This window comes from Antechinus flavipes, chromosome 1, assembly GCF_016432865.1.
Source record: "Antechinus flavipes isolate AdamAnt ecotype Samford, QLD, Australia chromosome 1, AdamAnt_v2, whole genome shotgun sequence".
NCBI classification, from domain to species: Eukaryota; Metazoa; Chordata; class Mammalia; order Dasyuromorphia; family Dasyuridae; genus Antechinus; species Antechinus flavipes.
In genome coordinates this window covers 478,535,385-478,555,443 of record NC_067398.1, presented here as the reverse complement: position 1 = coordinate 478,555,443, position 20,059 = coordinate 478,535,385, and the positions used below count along the sequence as shown (strand labels likewise).

At 32.4% G+C, this 20,059-nt stretch overlaps 1 protein-coding gene across 1 annotated transcript in view; it reads right to left on the bottom strand.

Moving 5' to 3' along the window:
• PRKDC (protein kinase, DNA-activated, catalytic subunit) overlaps nt 1-20,059 on the bottom strand; it is a 159,001-nt gene that overhangs the window by 34,597 nt on the left and 104,345 nt on the right. Inside the window, exons 61-68 of the mRNA XM_051970227.1 lie at nt 18,414-18,545; nt 15,497-15,676; nt 9,940-10,148; nt 8,351-8,489; nt 4,493-4,681; nt 3,512-3,736; nt 2,580-2,688; nt 1,124-1,235 (exon numbers count right to left, since the gene is read on the bottom strand). Coding sequence (XP_051826187.1) covers nt 1,124-1,235; nt 2,580-2,688; nt 3,512-3,736; nt 4,493-4,681; nt 8,351-8,489; nt 9,940-10,148; nt 15,497-15,676; nt 18,414-18,545 — 1,295 coding nt within the window. The remainder of the gene's footprint in view (nt 1-1,123; nt 1,236-2,579; nt 2,689-3,511; nt 3,737-4,492; nt 4,682-8,350; nt 8,490-9,939; nt 10,149-15,496; nt 15,677-18,413; nt 18,546-20,059) is intronic.

Here is a 20,059-nt window from a genome sequence, read left to right as displayed (position 1 = left end):
TGAGTGTAAACTCACAACTTTATATTTTAATGAATCTATTAGTCCTTGTGTTAAGGTCAAAAAGTATTCTCATTGTTAGCCTATAACAACAGAATATCTAAGGTCCCAGAAAAATGAAATGTGTGTTCCTTTAAACAAGAAGCTTTAAATTCTTTTAATGCTTAAAAGCTTAACTCATTCACTCTTAAAAAAGAAAGAAGTTGAGGTTGTGGCCACTTGCTAAAAGCAGTATGATTAATATGATACATCCAGGACATAACTTGTGTGTTTATGCTGACTAAGATCCAAGAATATTTTTGTAAATGTTGCAAGAATATTTCTTTGATTTCAGTGTAGAGTCCTATTTTAATTACAGAACCCAAATGAATGAACTGAGCAATTAGAATAGATGATTAAAAAACTGGACGGCTGAGCACTAAGAAGTTAGCAGGAATACAAAGAATAAGACCCAAACACAGAATAGGTGATCTTCTCCGTGGGCTCACTTGGTGTGTGCTTTTCTCTCTTAATTGGAACTGGTTGTTTTCATGGAAGTAGGAAAGTATATCACCTTGTCTATATTTAGTGTTTACTGAATAATTATAATCACAATGACTGAATGAGAAGGCATTACATAACTGGTAGAGGCTTCCTTGGTTCAGTTCTGTTACCTACAATGTAATGCAGAGAGGCAGAGGGAGGTGGAGACTAACAAGGAAGTAGATGTGCTGCTGCTGCTGCTGCTGCTACTGCAAACATTGTTCCTCTCATGTATTCTACTCACTGATGCTGCCACTGCCAGAAACAGCTTCACTTTCAAAACCCTGTGTAAAGCCAGGATCCAGATGCAAGGGATTCAGCAGAAGCTTCAACATTGTGGTGAAGCACTTGCTTTCTTTACTTAGGCTTCTGAGGGGAGGGAGGGAGAAGGGGAGAAAAGAGGGTGTAGGTTGGCATGTTAGGGAGCCAAAATGGATAGCTAAAAAATCAAAATTTCTGTTAGAAGAAAAAAATACATAAGATCTGCACAATAAGGGATACCTATATTTTTAACCAAACCTCAGCTTTTTGTACAATTTTTTTAAAAAAGCAGTTTGGAGAGTTAAGAAAATAATCTTCAGTTAATTCTTCTGTCTCATCTTACCGATTTGTAATGATGTCATCCCAGATGTTCATTGGGTCCATTTTAGCATCTGGATATCTGTTTGTCCAGATTCGTAGAAGTCTCTTAAGGGGAGCTTGAGATGATAAATTACCTAAAAATAATTTTAAAGGATGACTACACCCATAACCCAATGCCAAGCATCAATCAACAAAGTGGTGATCAACACTAATAAAAAATAAACCTAGCTTAAATTTCTTGGCTTGAATAGGAAAAAAAACTTCTTTTCTGAACAAAAGAAAATTCAAAGTTAACAATTTATTTTGGCTTTAAAAAAAATTCAATTATTTGAAAAAAAGAAGAAATAGAAATAGTTAATAGAACCATATATTGCCAATATTTTCTCAAGTATGGAAGAAAAACTGGAATGGAAATAAATGTATACTGATGATGAGTACATATACTTAATCTTTATAGTAATAATTCTCATCAAATCTAATCTTTTCATAACTAATATTGAATACTCTAGTTGCTAATTTTCCTAGTTAAATCAATGGAACAGAATTTAAAAATATCTATTAATATATTGCTTAGGCAAGAAAAGAAATATGAAATAAGACTAGAACTTTTGTTCCTAAAGAGTTTATAATGTAGCAGAAAAGGTATTTATGCAAATAATTAAAATACAAAATATATATAAGAGAAAGAACTATGAGAAACTGGAGAAGGATGAGATGACCGTTGGATATTTGGGTCAGGAAAAGACATAGGAGAAAGTAGTATTTAAGCTGGAAAGGAAAGTAGGATTTCAATTAAATCTAAAAAAAAAAAAATAGGATTTCAACAAATACAGACTTTAATGAAGAGGGAAACAGAGATTAAAAAGAGAAAGAAGATTCCAAACATAGGGAAAGTATGGACAACAGTATGGGGGAAACATGAACAAAATAGTAACTAGTCTAATTTTAAGTGTAATTATGTGGAACATATAAAGGGAAGCAGTATAATAAAAAGGAAAGGTAGATTAAAGCTAGATTATAGTAGCCTAAAGTGCTATATCGAGGAACTATGTACTCTGGTAAAAAATGGATGGGCACTGAAAGTATTTGAGAACAAATACAGTAATATGGTCAGATTTGTGCATTAAGTTTTATCTATATGCCTATGAGGAAGGGACAGACACTTAAAAGCAAAGAAAGTGGTTAAATGTCTACTGAGTAATTTTCAAAAGGATTTTTAGTTTTAGACATTTAATAAAAGTTAAGTACAAGAACACAAAGCTGCCATCATCAATCTGAAAATTACTTTTAATATTTAAAAAAAAATTTAAATTTGATTCACTACTTCAAAATTTTAACTTTATCAAGATTACAATAAAACTCCTGTTTTAAATTTTAAAGTATTTCACAGATTCACAAACATAATATATATTTTCTACCAAAATGTCAAATTCTCCAAAATATAATTACACCAAAAAGAACAATAAGAAAACAATTACCTTGCTTACTCATAAAGTTGACAAAATCTTGAATTTCAATTAAAGCTTGCACAGACTGTAGTTTGGTTAATCTACTTTGGTGTAAAAGAGCATCAATACTGGAATAATTCTAGGGAAAAAATATTTACACAACACAAATAACAGTATTAAAAAATTCAACATGCTTCCTTAAGCATGATTGTCTATATTTATTTTACAGAATCTGAAGCAGTTAAAAAAACTTTCATAAATCCAGTTAATAATTGACTTTTAAATAATTTATATTTAATAACTTTATATTGATACTATATATGTTTATTACATATTTATCTCCTTTACTGAATATATCTCCTTCACTCACTCATTATGAGTAGAAATTGTTGCATTATTTGTGTCTGGCAAATAATAAACAATTAATGAACACTTGATAGATTTTGACAGATCTAATTTTTTTAAAGACATTCAAACCACAAAAACATCATCTGTTAAACCTAATAACATGTAGTTCAATGAAATAACTAATAACTACTTGTACACAGGGAAGTCTAAGACACTTAGATGAAGACAGAAACAAGGCAGATAAGAAAAATATTCAAAAGAAAGGAGGAATGGAAACAGGTTAAAAACTCCATCAATAGCTTATTCTGCAGAGAACTGTCCTCCATACAGTTGCTCTGAATGAATATCTTAGAAAGCAAGTAGATATTTTAAAGAATTCTGAGGAAGTCAGAAATATAGGAAGTAATAAATAAAGAAAAAGAACAAAAAGAATTTTAAGTATAAAGGGAAAAGAAGAGGAAGAAGAAAGAAACAAGTGAAAAGGAAGGAAAGCAAAAGGAAGAAACTGATGTTAAAGAAATAAGGATATTATTTACTAATAAAATTTATAATTTTTTAAATGAGAGTTAATTACTAGTATTTTTAAACAGCACATCAAAATATATTTGTATTACCTGCATAAAGACCTGAATGCTATTTTCAATATAATATTTTGCTCTGTCAAAGTCATCCTGCAAAATGTAAAGAAGACTCAATTCCTGGCTATAGTGAACTTCTATGAGTGTCTTCTGGGGTTCTTTCTTCATAGCTTCATCAATGAATGTTAAGAGTGACTGGTCACTGGCACCCTGAAGTAGTAACTTTAGCTTACTGCGAATCATGTATGGTAGATAAGTTTCCTAAAGAAAAGAAAAATCTCACTGAAATTAATAATACACACACACACACATACACACACACACACACACACACACACACACACACACACACACACTTGTGTGTACATAAAATCAGCATTTAGTTCCTGGTAGTCTCTCAGGTAAAGGTTTGAAGATTAAATGATTTTACTTAATGGTTCAAACATCTATGTTTAGAAAAAAGCAAAACTGTAAAGGCCCTGCTTATTTCATTATAAATGAATAATAACTGTCGCAAACATACAGAAGCATCTTTCCCTGACATATTAAGAGTTAGGATATTCCATGCAAATTAAGATTTCCAAAGAGAAACAAAAATGATAGCTAAATGAAGCCCTGAGGAAGATAATTCAAATAGTTGAATCTTAATATTATTTCATTCAGGTCATGGAAAATGATATTTAGCACTAGTTATCAAGGACAGTTTGTGATATTAGAAGCAATAGAAAAATTATTGCACAATCATAGGAGGAATAAAAAAGTCCAAATTTTAAATTAGTTTCATCTATGTAGAAAGGACTAGCTAAAAGAGATTAAAAAGGCTTCAGTACAGTAAAGAAGGTTATTCTATACATTCTTAAATATATAAAAAAAAAAAACTTTAAGATTTTAATTAGTCATAGAATATAAGTAATTATATAGAAATACATGATTTAAACATTTAATATTTGGATCCAGAATCTTGAATTTAAATATTAATTGTATTTCAGTCATCTTTAAAAAGGAATTTTTGCAAACCTGATAAAATGGCTCGCTCCACATTTTGCTAAGGTCTGGAGGATTTTCACTATCGACATTGATAGTAGAACAATATTCCAGTGACTTCCATTCAGTAAGATGATTATAACATTCAAGAGCAGCAAGTTCCCAAAAATCCTTTTCAGCTTCTGTAGGGTCACCCTCTAACCACTCTTGTGTATTTAAAGCCTAAGGAAAAAAAAAAGTTGCTAAGAAAGCTACAGAAAAATTTAAAGACAGGTATAAAAAAAAAGAGAGAGACTGGCACTGGTGGGATCATTTACACATAAATACATTCTCACATCTAAAGAACTGGAGCAACAAACTGGGAGATTGTGATTTTTGAATGAAAAACCAAAACCAAGCACACAAAGTGAAAATGAAAAGAAGGCCCTCTTGCTACAGATGTACTGAAAGGATGCTAACCAAGTAGTTTAGCCTTTTTTGAGGAATTACCAATGCTATCAAATATTGGGAAATTTTAAGAATTAAGCAACCTATTCAAATATCTAACAAGTTCTTAAGAGTTACTTTGAAAAAAAATAAGAAATATGACATGAAAAAAAGCAAAAGAGCACTCAGACACAAAAGTATTTTGGTTTTAGCTTTCTCATTTTGAAAAAGAGTAGTTTAATTGAATAATTTCAAAAGACCTTTTCGCTCTAAAGTTATATTATAAATATTACATTCTACATAGAGATAAAGGAAATACTGCCCTAATATATTGGAAAGAATACAGAAAAATGGCAAAAAAGATTTATTCAGTTATTGCTAGCAACGTTTTGCTATAATTTAAAACTCCAAGTATATTTAGCATATTATTCTAAAGTAATACACCACTGTAATTAATATCAATCCAATTTTTGTGAGACTCTTATATGCAATTCTTTTATTCACAACTATAAAAAACATGTGGTAGCAATGAATAAACCTCAGGAAAGAAGTCATTGTAGAATATTAATTCCTCAGAAGTAAGACTATCACTTGTCCTTGTATGCCTAACACTCAGAACAGTGGTCTAACATATAATAGATGCTTCAAAATGCTTGTTGAGGGAAGCTGTGGAAAGAACTTTAGAGCAAGATACCAGAACTGGAATTCTACCACGAAGATCTGGCTTCTCTCAATGTATCAAAATTCTTATGGAAGAAACAGAAATAAGTTTAAAAAAAAAAAAAAAGCCAAACCTCAGAATAGAAAAGAAGGTATATTAACATTCTTTAAGTAAAGAAATACATATTCTATAGTAAATGCTTGCCAATCACTGTCAAATCCATTTTGTATAAAATAAGAGGCCACAGAATTATTTAAATTTTAAATTGAAGTATGAAGATCGTTAAAGCTTTCATGGATCTGTGATTTCATATATGTGGGTTTCTTTTAATAATGAATTTATTTCTTGTTTATTATTCGATAGATAATAGAAGCATATAAATAAATACAATATATTTTTAAAAGATTGTTCCCATTTTGTCATCTTTATTAATTTGGATATTTGTGAGGTGAAACTTCCAATGTTTTAAAAAAATTTCCTTTTGTAAAATAAAAATTGTATTTTATTCATGCCTTTTGTTTTCATATCACATTTCTTGAAATAAATCTACTAGAGAATCACCCTTTGTTATAAAAAACAAGAGAAAAAAAATAAAACTAACCAACTTATCAGATGAAACAAAGTATATGGAATATAATCCACACTGACATATTTGTCTCTATTCCTTGTTCAGATGAATATTCTCTCCCTAGTTATGAATAGTACTTGATCTCATTCACTACAAAAATTTTTAAAAAATAATATGTCTTTTATATGCAGGCTATATATCCATGTTAAACTTCTTAATATAAGGTACAAGATGTTGGGCTAAGCCTAATTTTAAACAATTCTTTCATTTTTCTTAGATCTTGTCAAATAGAGATTGTTTTCCTTAAGTATGTATGTTCTCAGGTTTACTGAAGAAGTTATTAAGTTTGATTAGTTTTTTGGTGTCTCTAGCCAATCAATATTTTTGATTGACTGATTATAACCAATTTTTGTTTGTTCAATTTTCAGCTAATATCAAAAGTTTGGATAATTATTACTTTATAACAGCATCTGAAGTCTTAAAAGTACCATTCCTTCTTTATTGATACTTTCACAGGATTGTGTTAATTTTCATTTCTATTAGTATTAATTATCTGAAACATCTTTTCATATATTTACTTATTTTAAGGACTTTTTCAAGTTTTATAAAGTCCTAATAGCTGCCATACCTTTCCCATTGATAGGGAGATCAAATAGATGCTACCTGAGATAGCTAAAATAATTATTGCTTCCTGACTGTTGACTATTGTTTTCCACAATGCCTCCATCTTCACTAAAATTACTGAATATTAAAAAACTACCGATTTAATTTGGAGCATCTCATCAAACCCACAATACTATTTCTCTTTTGTCATCCTGTGCAACATATGTTGGCACACTTCTCAATGGAAGATGGAGTATTGGGAGGAGGAAAGAACATAATCTGGAACTCAAAGTTTTAAAAATAAATGTTAAAAATTCTTTTACGTGTAGCTGGAGAAAAATAAAATACTAAATGATGAAAAAAACCAGATGTTGATACGATGACCTTTCTACAAATACTTATATTGAGCACTGCATTACAAAGTCACCAAATATACCCTAAAACTGTATTTCTTGTTGCTTTTAGATGAATGATAAAATCAATTCCACTAATTCCTTTATTTGCCTCTCAAAAAAACCCTGCGATGCATCTTTTCCATTAAGCTCCAGCTTCCTTTTATCTTCTGGTTTTACTTATAGTGAGAACATCAGTGTTGATACTTTAGGACTATCAGTGCACTAAAGAAAGACCTCACATTAGAATAACAACAATTAATTTTGTAGACAATCTACAAACCATGGGGTTCTTGACACCTTCTGTCTCACCTCCCTCCTTTTCTAGTAGTCTGCTGCTATTACTGAACAAATAGAAAAAGACCATACTAGACAAAGGGCCATTTTGTACTTTATTTTATAGGATGTCACCATCAAACAATCACCCTAATGGTCAGCATTATCTACTGGTAGTAAGCCTCTCTATCCTTAGCTAGGTTAGTTCTTAGAAAGCACACTGTCACTATGGCTGGAATGGTGTTCAAAACCTTTACAACATGTTGAAAGCTGCTACAGCTTGTGTTCCAGAAACAGTATCCTCAAGAACTCAGTCTATACTACAAATAATCATCTTAAAATGATTACATGAACAATTTAGATTTACCATAAGAAAATTCCCTAATAGTGGCAATTGTGAAACATTACAAGAGTTTTCTAAAAAAGATTGATTCCAAAAAAGGCTGTGGAATTTTCTCTGGAGGACTTTGAAGAGAAATTTTTCATTTTGTTTAAGATCATTTTAATATGTTGTTCCTATAGGCAATGAGAGAAAATAGGTTGGGAGAAGAAAGGATAGAAGCTTCACAGTCATTCCAGATCAAAGATTTTTTCACTTGAATACAGAACTTATGTAATTATCATTAAATTAAGTTTCAAGGAAAAAAATTAGGTAAATTCATGGTAATCATTGACATTTTAAAAAGAGAGACAAAGAAGTTTGTGTATTTTAGCCTTAAACCACCTGATTAAAATATTTTAAGAAATAAATGATGCAAAGGAAATAAATATGAATATAGTTATTCTACAGCCAAGGAGAAAATTTGAAATGAAATGAAATGAAAATTTAAAAGTTCCAAAAACTCAAATTCTTTGGAAAAATACAAGTGAGTATGTGGGAATTTGTAATTGAATTTTTTTTTGTATTTATTTATTTATTTGTTTGTTTGTTTTTTGCAATTTATTTGCAGTTTGAATCATTTTACCTCATTATATTGTTTAGCAGCTTCAGAATAGTCATTTTTGGCTTCTGCTAATAATGCATCCTGGGTTACTTGCTTTGTTTTAATTTCACCACTGAAGATGCCACGAAGAACATCATACTCTCCTATAGACCTATATAACCTTGAAAAGACAAAAGCAAGAACATTTGAATATGTTTTTAGAAACAAATATAATGGCACCTAAAATCTATGAAAGCATACAAAAACTAACTGTCAAAAAGAAAAAGGTCACTGTTTACCTTACCTAAGTTAAAAGTTATTATGGCAACAATTTTTACAATTCTGATATTAATAATATTTTAATTATATTAGAATAATTTCATACTTCTTGTGCCTAATATGCAATTAAATTATTCTGTAAATATATAATTTTCAAGGAATGTGTAGGTAAGATGGTCTTATATATAGTTCTTTTATATTTATACATTTGTCAGCTTCTCATATAAAGGTTTAGAAAACCAACTGCACAAGTACAGAATAGGCTAAGATCAGAAAGTGGTTGATCATTTGAAAATTATAGAGATTTTTTGCCTCTATACTCAACAAACAGTATGATGTAGCTTATGGAGGGGTAGGGGGGGAGGAAGCTAATGCAATGTCAAGCTGCATCAACTACAATGTCAAGAATGGAAAAAACCAGTTAGAAGTGTTTACACCAAAAACAAAGAATTTGGGGAAGACATGATAGCATACACTGTAGAAGGGATTAATCTGTCAGGAAGTGACTCAGATCAGATGGCCATTATGATTATATAGTGTTATATCACAATAACATTTCTCATCTGGCAACCTTATCTCTCAGGAATATAGCTGAGAAATCCAAAGAAAAAAATCTGAGCAATCCCAAAAGAGTATGCAAAATTAAAGCTGATAATCATAACTCACATAGCTTTTTAAAGATGGCAAAAATATCTTTCCTCACAATATCTCTGTGAAAGAGATAGTGCAAGTATTATACTAATTTTACAGCTGAAGAAACTTCAGACTTGCCCAGCATCACACAGCTAGTAGGTGTATGAGGCAGGATTTTAATTCGAGCCTTATCTACTGGGTTACCAGTCTGTCATATACAACCCACAAACTGTGGCTAAGAATGAGAAAAGGTATGTTCAAGTTCTACTTATTATATATAAAATATTTAATCTTTCTGGCAAATCAGGCCCCTCATCTACTCTACAGGTTTCACACATTGCTAAAAGAATAAAGTGAAGTTATATAATGTATATGACAACATGTAAAGAACAATAAAATATAATCAACAACATTTTTATGAGTCTAATAAAAAAAGATTAAATTAAGTTTAAAACACTGCAAATTAAGAAAATAAGAGCATAATACATTTTAGAAAGATTTCCATCCAAAAAATACAGTTGGCACTTAGAGATAAACTTCAATTTATTTAGAACATACATACAATTTCAAACATTTCATTTCTCAATGAGATTAGATTCTATTTGTTTTTGGTGACCTATGGGTACAAATTATGCCAAAGAAGAGAGCTAGATATCATTACTAAGATTTATGAAGAAATGAAAAAGCACCTGAAGCTCTTGTTCTCAGTCAATACTCACTTTGCAAGCTCAATCCATTTGATGACATCTGGAGAAAGCTGGGGCTTTCCCCGCATTCGTTTAGATGGCGGTTCTTCTGCAGGAGTAAGATGAATCAGTGCTTTTTCAAGAAGAAGGATGCCTACGGGCTGCTGCAAACTGGCCAGGCAGCTAGTACTCACAGTGGTTGAGTCAAGGTTGAGGAGCTCTGAGTGCTGGTAACTCATTTCCTGTGAAACCACAAACATTTAAATATTTAATTCATTGCACTAGAAGTTATCATCTTGGGAAAATGATCTACACCTACTATAAGTTAGAGAAAGTTTTGCTCTATTATCAATGTCTTTCCTGAAAGTTCAACTTGCTCACTAAACAACATTTTTGTTTTTGTGCTGTGAGCATCATAGCAGAACTTCACTTAAAGGTACCTACCACCCAAATGAGCAAATCAATAGAACAACACATATCTGCAACTTCAGTTGTAATGTTCTCTCTAAAATGTAATGTTCTCTTGTTTTGGTTTTCTTGGGGTCTCTGGGAACAGCCTTGGTTTCAGTTCAGTAATCACACATGCAGCCAGGTGTTAAAGTCCAAATCCTTTATTATTTCTTTCAAAGTCTTATCTCCTTCACTTGGGGCTCTGCTAGTTTTCTTTCCTGAATCTTGCTTTCAGTGGAGAAGCGAAGGAAGGAGGAAAGCTTGCCACCAAGGTGGTGTGAGATGGGATGAATCTGTCTGAGTCCAAGGGCTTGTGCTTCAGCCTTCAGCCTCCAGCTTTCTGTCCACTTGTCTCTGAATCTCTGAATCTCCCTGGCTGAGGCTTCTAGCTTATAAGTTCCACACTGAGTACAAACCAATCATTATATCACTAGGAAACCATTATTTATTGAAGGATTAAATCAGTGCTAAACTAGATTTAACCACTGTCTCCTCAATTCCACTTAGTACTTTGTTTAAAGTTCTGGCCTTGTAGGATTAAATTAATCATACTGAACCAGGCTAAATTAGATAACTAGTGTCTCTATCAATTCTACTGACTTAATACCTTGTAAGAAACCTTTGTTTCAAGTTCAGAGTTCTGGCCCATAACATCAGTCACTTTCCAAATTTCTAGAATTTTGTGCTAATATAAAAAGCAATTGAGAGGGGCAGCCAGATCTGCAGTGGATAGAGTACAGGCCCTAGAAGCAGTAAGACCTGAGTTCAAAACCAACCTCAGACATTTGACACTAATGTGCTGACATGACCCCAGGCAAATCATTTAATCCCATTAGTCTCACAAACATCAAACAAAGCAATTGAGCAATGAGAAAAAACAGCAGCTGAAACATTTTCAAAATCTACAGTCCCTTCTTCAACACCATTAGATTCAATATATGTATGTGTATGTGTGTGTGTGTAAAGACAGACAGACAGACACACACACACACACACACACACACACACACACACAGACATATTTTTTTGCTGCGATAATTGGGGTTAAGTGACTTGCCCAGGGTCACACAACTAGGAAGTATTAAGTGTCAGGGGCCACATTTGAACTCAGGTCTTCTTGACTTCAGGGCTGGTGCTCTATCCACTGTACCACTTAGCTGTCCTTGCAATAACTATTTTTATGGAATTTCTATTCCTTCATTATTCATTCCCAAGAGCTTGACCATATAACAATATTTTACTACAGCACTATAAGAATTATTGAATTGACATTTTTATTTCAAACTCAAATTTAAGAGTTGATTATAGGTTATACTGATAAAAAAAATCAGACTAAAATATGTAATTTAATTCTAAATGCTTCTACTATTACTTTATACTAGTAGTTCAAAAATTTCTGACAGGAAAAAGAAATTTAAAATATAAGGTTTAATAAAAGAAAATTAAATAAAAATTAAGACCATTATGAATTTATATATTTATATATATACATATATTTTATATATAAAAATGATATATATCATTTTTAAAAAGGAAATTATTTCATTAAATTAAAAAAAAAAAAACAGAAAAGCTACTAATTGCAATTACAGATTAGAAACCAAGAGATGAAATGCTTATGGCTAGGTTTTTGTTAACTTAGGATGAACGTCTTTAAAGTGTAACATTTTGCCCATTAAAAGTATTTGTATTTCTGAATGCATTATGTCCAGAAAAGTGATATGGTGAAGCAACATATAAGTTTACAAACTTGATGCACTGAGTTGCCATAAAATCTAAACTTTTTTTCCTATATACAGAAATTAATTCTCTTGAAATACCTGGAACCACTTGATTTCAATGAAAAATGAAAAAAGAACAAATTCAATTGAAAGCACTAAATGTTTAATCTAGAAAGTTAATAAAATATTAAAATAAAAAAATTAAGTAAGTTTAGAGCGGAGAAAAAGAAACCGAATGTACAGGAATACACAGAGCAAACTTCTGTTGAGAAGTAATATGGTATAATTGCTCGAGAGCTGGCCATCAAGCCAGGAAAGCCCAACTTCAAGATCTACCTGTGACATAAGACTGGTTGTGTGAAGCTGGGCAAGACATAATTTGTCAGTAATACTGACAACTGACAACAGTATTGACAGTACTACTGACAACCCCTTAGGACTATAAATTGCAGGAAATGTGCTAAACTATAGGGCAGAAGGAATTCCTTTACCTGGTAATTTTTAATACCAATGAAATCACAGATGCAGCGCCCAGCCCTAAAGAATCCTAAATAAATTACTTGACTTTATCGGTAACAGAAGAGTAATGGACTAGACGGTCTATAATATCCTCAAAGCTTTAAATGTGTGGTCTTGCATGAAAACAATAGAGATGCTCCGGGGGGAGGGGGAGGGAGGAAGGGATACCAGAGCTATGATATATGAATAAAATGGAATTTTATTATGCTACAAAAATAAGAAATATGACAGATTCAGAGAAATCTGGAAAGACCTTATAAGAACTGATGACCACAATGATAAATACAAAAGGACACAATTCAGAACCCTGAAAACAAGTATGACTTCATAAAACTCAGCTTAAAACATAACCCCCCACTTCCTGACAGAGATGATGGCATAGAAACCAATCAGTTTTATTTTATTATTGTTTTATTTGACTATACATAATTGTTAAAAGGGAGATTTCTACTTGACATTGAGGCTAGGAAGTTTAGTATGTACTGACAGAGATGTCACCTCAATAATTGGTCTTCCTTTGATTCTTCATGGTATGGAGATTTGCTTATGCTCTCAAAGTTCCTGGCAGCAAAAGTGCTGGCAGGTTCTACCAGATGGAAAAACCTGAAGTAGATGCTGATGATAGACCTATTCTCTAAGGGCCACTCTAACTACATTTGGAGAGGGTCATTATGAAGATGGCTGTAGAGAGCTGCAGATAGTGGGGGAACTCTCAGTGAAGTATAAGACCCTTCAGCCCAGAGGGAACCTGCTAACAATGTCTAGTCCAGCTTTCATCTCCCTTTGAGGTGTCTCACTCTTCCTGAGAAGTCAAGGGGCGGGACAACTTGTGTTCTATTTAAAGCAGAGATACTTGCAGAAAAAGAGGCATTTACACATTAATAAGAGGGTGCTTATAGTTAGGACTGGCTCAGTGTGCTGTAGTGATGTAAATGTACTAAGGTATTTAAGACTGAGAGAACTTGAAATAAAGGGACTCCATCTTTGATTATCCACATGGGTCCCTGATTCTCCTCTAAGACCAAGGACTCAGGCTGGTACCAATATGAGGCCCTAGAAAGTAGGGTACACAGCAGCTCGACTGACACGATCAACAAGTTCAGTTAAGGAGTCCTTGTGACCCAGGAACAGGGTAAGTATAAAAACAGGCAAGCGGGAAGACTCGGAAAGGGCTAAACTAATCACTTTCATTTTTGATCCGAAATGGGATAAATACTAACAAAGAAACGTATGAAGAAGACTTAAGTTAATAGAGAAGCAAGGTTTGTTGGTAAGTCAGAAGCAGATCAATGAGTTCTTAAATATAATAGAGTGCACATCTCCTTGGCTTTGAAAGGAGAAGAGATTAGAGTCAGAGATGTGGAAAATAATGGGAAAGCAACTGGATATTACAAAACTATGGGTCCTGATTCAATTCCTGAGGAAACATTCCTTATGTAAAATATAATAAAATTAGCTTTAAGGAATCCCACATGTTTTAAAACAAGGAAAAATTTTAACAGGGATGGCTAGCCATGTATGAAGAGAAAAAGCAGCAGGAGGATGGTACTGAAAATGCCGGAGGACATGGCAAGTTGGACCTCGAAAGGAATTAAGTACTGTGCTGAGAAGTTTAAGGGTTGTGGTTACTTCTCACTTTCACAGCTCCCTTTCACTTCTGCCTGTACTTGAGTATGCACCCCTAACAAGACTTTTTCAGTCAGGTAATTAAAATGGGCCAACACATCAAAGGGGATCCAGGAGACTGATGAGGGACTTATGAAAAAAGCCTATTATGACTACAAACCTACTTCTCCATCTGTCAGAAAGTTTGCCTCCATGATGGACTATTATGATAGTAGAGCAAACTAGGTCTCATAAGATTCAATAGTGTCTCATCCTTCAACCACCCAGAAAAGACTTTAACAGTGCTGTTTGCATTTCTTAACATGTAGACTCAGATAACAATCAATGCACAAACTTACTGACCAATGCTGGTGGGGGAAAAATAATTGTGTTCCCATAAAACAAAAAACAGGGAATTGTTAAGGACTATGCCTAAGTGACAAGTGGCAGGTCAGTTCTCTGAAAGCCCCTGAAAGCCTCTGAAAGACCATGGAAAAATTTGTATAGCCCTTTAACATAATCAGGAACTGAACTAGAAATTAAGAAAATGATATGGAATATATGACAAATGGAAAACTATTGTGAGACAAGATACACAAAAAAAGGATGCCACCTAAAGGAGATATGTTATTATGTATCACAACTGTGAAGATTACAAGGAACTAATGTAACATACCATTACAACCTACCAAAAATATATATATATGAAACAGGAAAACAAAAAGTATACTCTCTTAGAATTTTGGGGCTTTCTTATTCTTTTTCTACTTTATACAACACTTTAAAGAAAAAAGTGTTATTTAGGTTCTACTAACATGAATGATTTTTAAGGGTTGTGATTGTGTTTTGAGTTTTCATAAAGGTCTTGATTTTTCAGAACTTAAAAATACCTTGAAGAAATCACTGTGTAAGAGAAGTTAGTGATCAGTTCCATGTTTTGAATGGTAAAAGTATTGGTGTTTTTTTTAACCTACAACAATAAAACTTATAATTACATAAATTCTAAATTATGGGAACAGGAAATTATGGAATAAAAAGCTCAATGCAGTACAACCAAATTTCTAAAATGATTTCTAAAAAGCAAGCACTTTTATTAAAAAAATCCTACTCACTCTGTCTCATGTGACCATTACCTTTGCAAAGGGCAAAACAAACTGAACATTTATAAAATTATTATAGGCCTATACTCTTCCTTATTTATGAATAGAGTAGTACTTTTGAGACAAAAGCTAAAGTTACAATATATTACATTAAACAGAAGCAAGGGAAAAAAATGGCTATGTGAATGCTTTTACCTGAATACAAGAGATGAAAGGTGGAAAGAACAACATAGTGCTACTTAGAAAATAATTGAAGTCCAGAAGTAACTTTTCAGTAATGCTTTTTTTCTCAGATGAGCTCTTAAATTTATCCATCTCTTTTAAAATTCCAGCAAACAAGCTGCTAAAGAGCTGCTTTGCAAAGGCTGGGTCTCGCTAAAAATAAAAAGCACAAGAAAGCAGGCATCAACAACAAAAATCTGAAACAAAAATGATATATTGTCAACACTGCTATAATAAGTCTCATTTAGAAACTGTCTTGCAAATTTACTTTCTCTCAAGTCTATTTTAAAAATTAAAAAAAATTAAGGTATTTTATATTTCAATCCATTGGCTCAAATTTACCTAAACACCATTATTGTTATAAATACAGAAACAACACTGAATGCAAGTTTTTATTTTATAATTCCATGAAGAAAAATTCCTGAATCATACCAAATTTTCAATTTCAAAAAAGAAACCAATTCATTAGCCTCCAAAAAATGTATGTGAAGTAATAAAAGGGTAATTAATAATTCTACTTTACAAATTAAGAGACAGGAAGCATAAGTCATTTTTCCTTCTTGGAAGCCTTCTTCACTTCTCTCCACTGACAAGAGTCCTTATTTCTCTCCATTGAGATGCCTTCTGCAAGAAGGCCTCTCTTATCCTCCTAATTACCCGTACTATAGCTTTCCTCAAATTATCTTGTATTTCTCATCTGTGTACTTCTTTTACCTTCCATACTTGAAAGTAGGAATTATTAGTCTCTGTCATGAATAGCAATGCCTTAGAAATGTTTATTGAATGGAATTCAATCAGCTTAAATATAGTTAACATTGAAAAGTACTTGAGTAGGGGCAGCTAGGTAGCGCAGTGAATAGAGCACCAGCCCTTAAGTCAGGAGGACCTGAGTTCAAATTTGGTCTCAGACACTTAACACTTCCTAGCAGCATGACCCTGGCAAGTCACTTAACCCCAAATGCCTCAGGGAAAAAAAAAAAAATCAGTCCAAAAGTTGTGGGAACAGAAAAGAAAAGTACTTGAGTACTTGACTTTGCTTTAAAAGATGGAGAATTAATTACAAGAAGAGGACAAAACATCTGGGAGTTCCTGGTCACATCAGTCAACTTATTAATGATATGACAGACCTATTCTTCCAACAGAAATTTACTTCCCAATAATTACCCAAATTCATAATTTCATTATGAGGTTTGCTCATAAGAAATTAATTTTCTCAATAAAAAATAAAAGTGTCTTATCATAATGGTCTTTCATTTAAACCATAAAGTCCTACACTTGCAGTCAAGGAATTAATCGCCTAAGTTCAGAACAGATGTGGTGAAACAAGTTTCTGTGAAGAAGATTCTGAGGATTTTAGTCTCCTGAAAGCTCAAGATGAATCAACAGAGTGAGATGGCAGCCAAAAAAGTGGATGCCATCTTAGGCTGCATGGAAAGACAATATGCGGAGGGATGGGAAGGGTGTCCTGAGCTATTCTCTGGTCAGACTAGGTCCGCAGTATCTTCTTCATTTCTGAGTAGGATATTTAGGGAGAGGCTTGGATAAACTGGAGTACTGAGAAAACAATCAAAACGCACAGAGGACAGAATGCTATAAACTGGACCTGGAAGACCTGTCCAGTTCCAATACTTATTAGCTGTGTGTCCCTTCAACTCCCACATCTATGACCCTATGAGTGTTATAGGCTGGAAGAAAGTCATGAATCAAAGAATCAGCTGAAGCATCAATGAAGCCTTTTCTGCTCTCCCCAAATGAAAGTGGGGGCCCATCCCCCCAATTGATCTTTTCTTTAATTACTTGGCATATACCATATTTGTATTTATTCACTTTACTTTTATGCTATATGTACACAAACACACACACACACACACACACACACACACACACACACACACATCAGTAATGATAGTCTCCCTTAGCAGAATGCAAACTCACTAAAGAAGAATGTGTTTCATTTTTTGTACTTGGCTACCTAACATCTAAGCCAATGTCTAGCACACAGCAGGTATTGATTACATCAACTATCAATTGTCTTCAAGTACATTAAGTACTGTAAGAGTAGGGATTATACTTGGTCTGCTTGACCCTAGGGTGTAAATTTAGAAACAGTGAACCTAAGCTACAAAAAAGCAAATCCAGACTTTATACAAAAGCAGATCATGTTAATAAAGAGACAGTCAAAGAAAGAATGGACTGCCTTATAAGTAAAAAAGCCTCTTTAAGAGGCTCAAGGAATAGTGTTCTTCAGATAAAAGAGGGATTGAGGTCACTTCTAATTCTGAGATTATTTGTTTCTGTAAATTAATGGCCTCCCATTATTTTCCCAAAGAAAAGAAATATTTTCTTTGTTTCTCTGGTAAGGAAAGTATTAAGAGAAAAGAAGACCAGGGAGTTAACATGCTAGAGTGGAAAGAAAATTAAACTTAGGGACACAAGAACTAAATTCAAGGTCTGCCAGAAATTGTGCGACCTTAGCAAGTCATTTTACATTTCTGTGCCTCAGTTCCTTCATTTGTAAAATTAACTGGTTGGACTAAATGATCTCTAAAGTGTTTTCTAGCTTCATATTTATAGTCCTATTACCTAATGGTAAAAGAAAGAAAGGCAATAGACCTGTATATGTAAGATTCCGATACTACTGAAAAGATGCCCAATAAAACAAATGACATTTTAAAAAGCTTAACAGATGCAAATTTTTGTAGCATTTGTAAACATGAGAAATATCTTGAATTTTAGCACTCAAAATACAAACTATAAAACTTTCCTGCCCAATTTTCTATGGTGTCTAAAATAATTCCTTCTAAATATTTACTTATAGAAACCCAAGCATATGCAAAATATGATTGATATTATTTAAAGTTTGTAAATATGAAGTTAAGGTAGCACTGACCTGAGCCACAACTTGTAGAGGATTGATTAAACTGCTGTATTCAATCTGAATGTCAGGCAAATCTCCTTGACGATAACTTCTATACAAAGTAACCTGAGCATCATGCTTCATTTTCAATTCATTTTTCATCTCCTGCAAAAAAGAAAAAAAAATCAAAAAATAAAATTGATGAAATAAAAAAACACCTTTCTATTCTGTTAAAAAGCAAAATACAAGAAAAAATAAAAGTTTTAAAAAGCAACCGAAGATATGAAGCTTCAAAGAAAAGTTTTTAGTTTTTGCATCTATATGCTTCTGTACTTCAAAAGCATTCATAATTTCACTTATAGAGCCTTAATACAAGGTTTAAATGATTTGCTCCCAAATGTAATACCTATCTCCAATATATAAATTCTTTCCAATTTTGTAGAACTGACCAAAGCTTATATTCTCCAATGGCATTATAGTATTTCATTATAGCTGAGTACTGATTGAATGATTCCTCCCTCATTTGCACATTTAATTTAGTTGCAATGAAAAATAAGGCATTAAAAATCTTTGAATTTTTTTTGTTAGTTAACACTTTCATGGTATATTCGTAACTGAATTAATGAATCTATGAAAATTGATGGATTAAGGATATCACTATTTTATTATTTTGAAGTGCGTATTATGAGATTATTGGTTAAAAAGAAACTATTAAGTTTTCAATTTCGTCAGAAATAAATGAGTTTCTGTTTGTCTACAACATCACCAGCACTGAATACTGTGGGGAGTTTTCTGTTTGTTTTTGTCAATTTGATGAATATATGGTGGTACCTCAAAGTTTTTTAACTTGCTTGCATCTCTTTAATTATATAGGTAGAAATTTTTTCCCCAAATTTAAATATTTTTCTTCCCTTGCAAATTCTTTGCTATTTACCATGAACAATTTCATTGATGTATATATTTTTTGGATGTCAACTTTGTTATATGTCATATATGATTTCGCTTGATATTTATATTTCTGTGATATATAAAATTTTCATTTTAATATATTCCTAAAATAATCCCTCTTCTTTGTTTAACAGAAAAGCTATTTTCTATCCTTCAGATAAGATATATCATTCCATCATTATCTCTCAAATTATATTGTAAGATAATTTCGCATTTCATGCTTACATGTTATATTATCCTAGAGAATATAATTTCACTTTGTCTTTATGTCATTAGCCTGAAGCACAGCAATAGACATTGCATATGCTTAATCTCTGATGAATTAGGCTGCTCTAGGTTTTGTTTTCTCTAGGTTTGTCAAACAGTGGTCTTCTCTGGATGTCTGCCTAGATCAAGAACAATACTCTACTTTGTTATAATAATTTTTCTATTTTTACCAAAAGTTACTTTCTACACCATTAAGACACTTAAAAATAGAATGCTGGTGGGATTAGACTACAAATGGAATTAAAAGATATTAAAATCATTATATATCAAAAGATGAAAAAATTCAACGTTTCTTCTTAAGCCATTTCAGTATTCTTTGTTAAAGATGAATTGTGATAAGGTAGACAAGGTCAGGTTTTGGTTGGGGAAGATACTGTGGTCTTCAGTATGGGTTAAGAAACACTGAAAGTGAAGAACATCATCATCTAGCCAGTTCACATGTTTGGATTTGGAAACACTAAAAT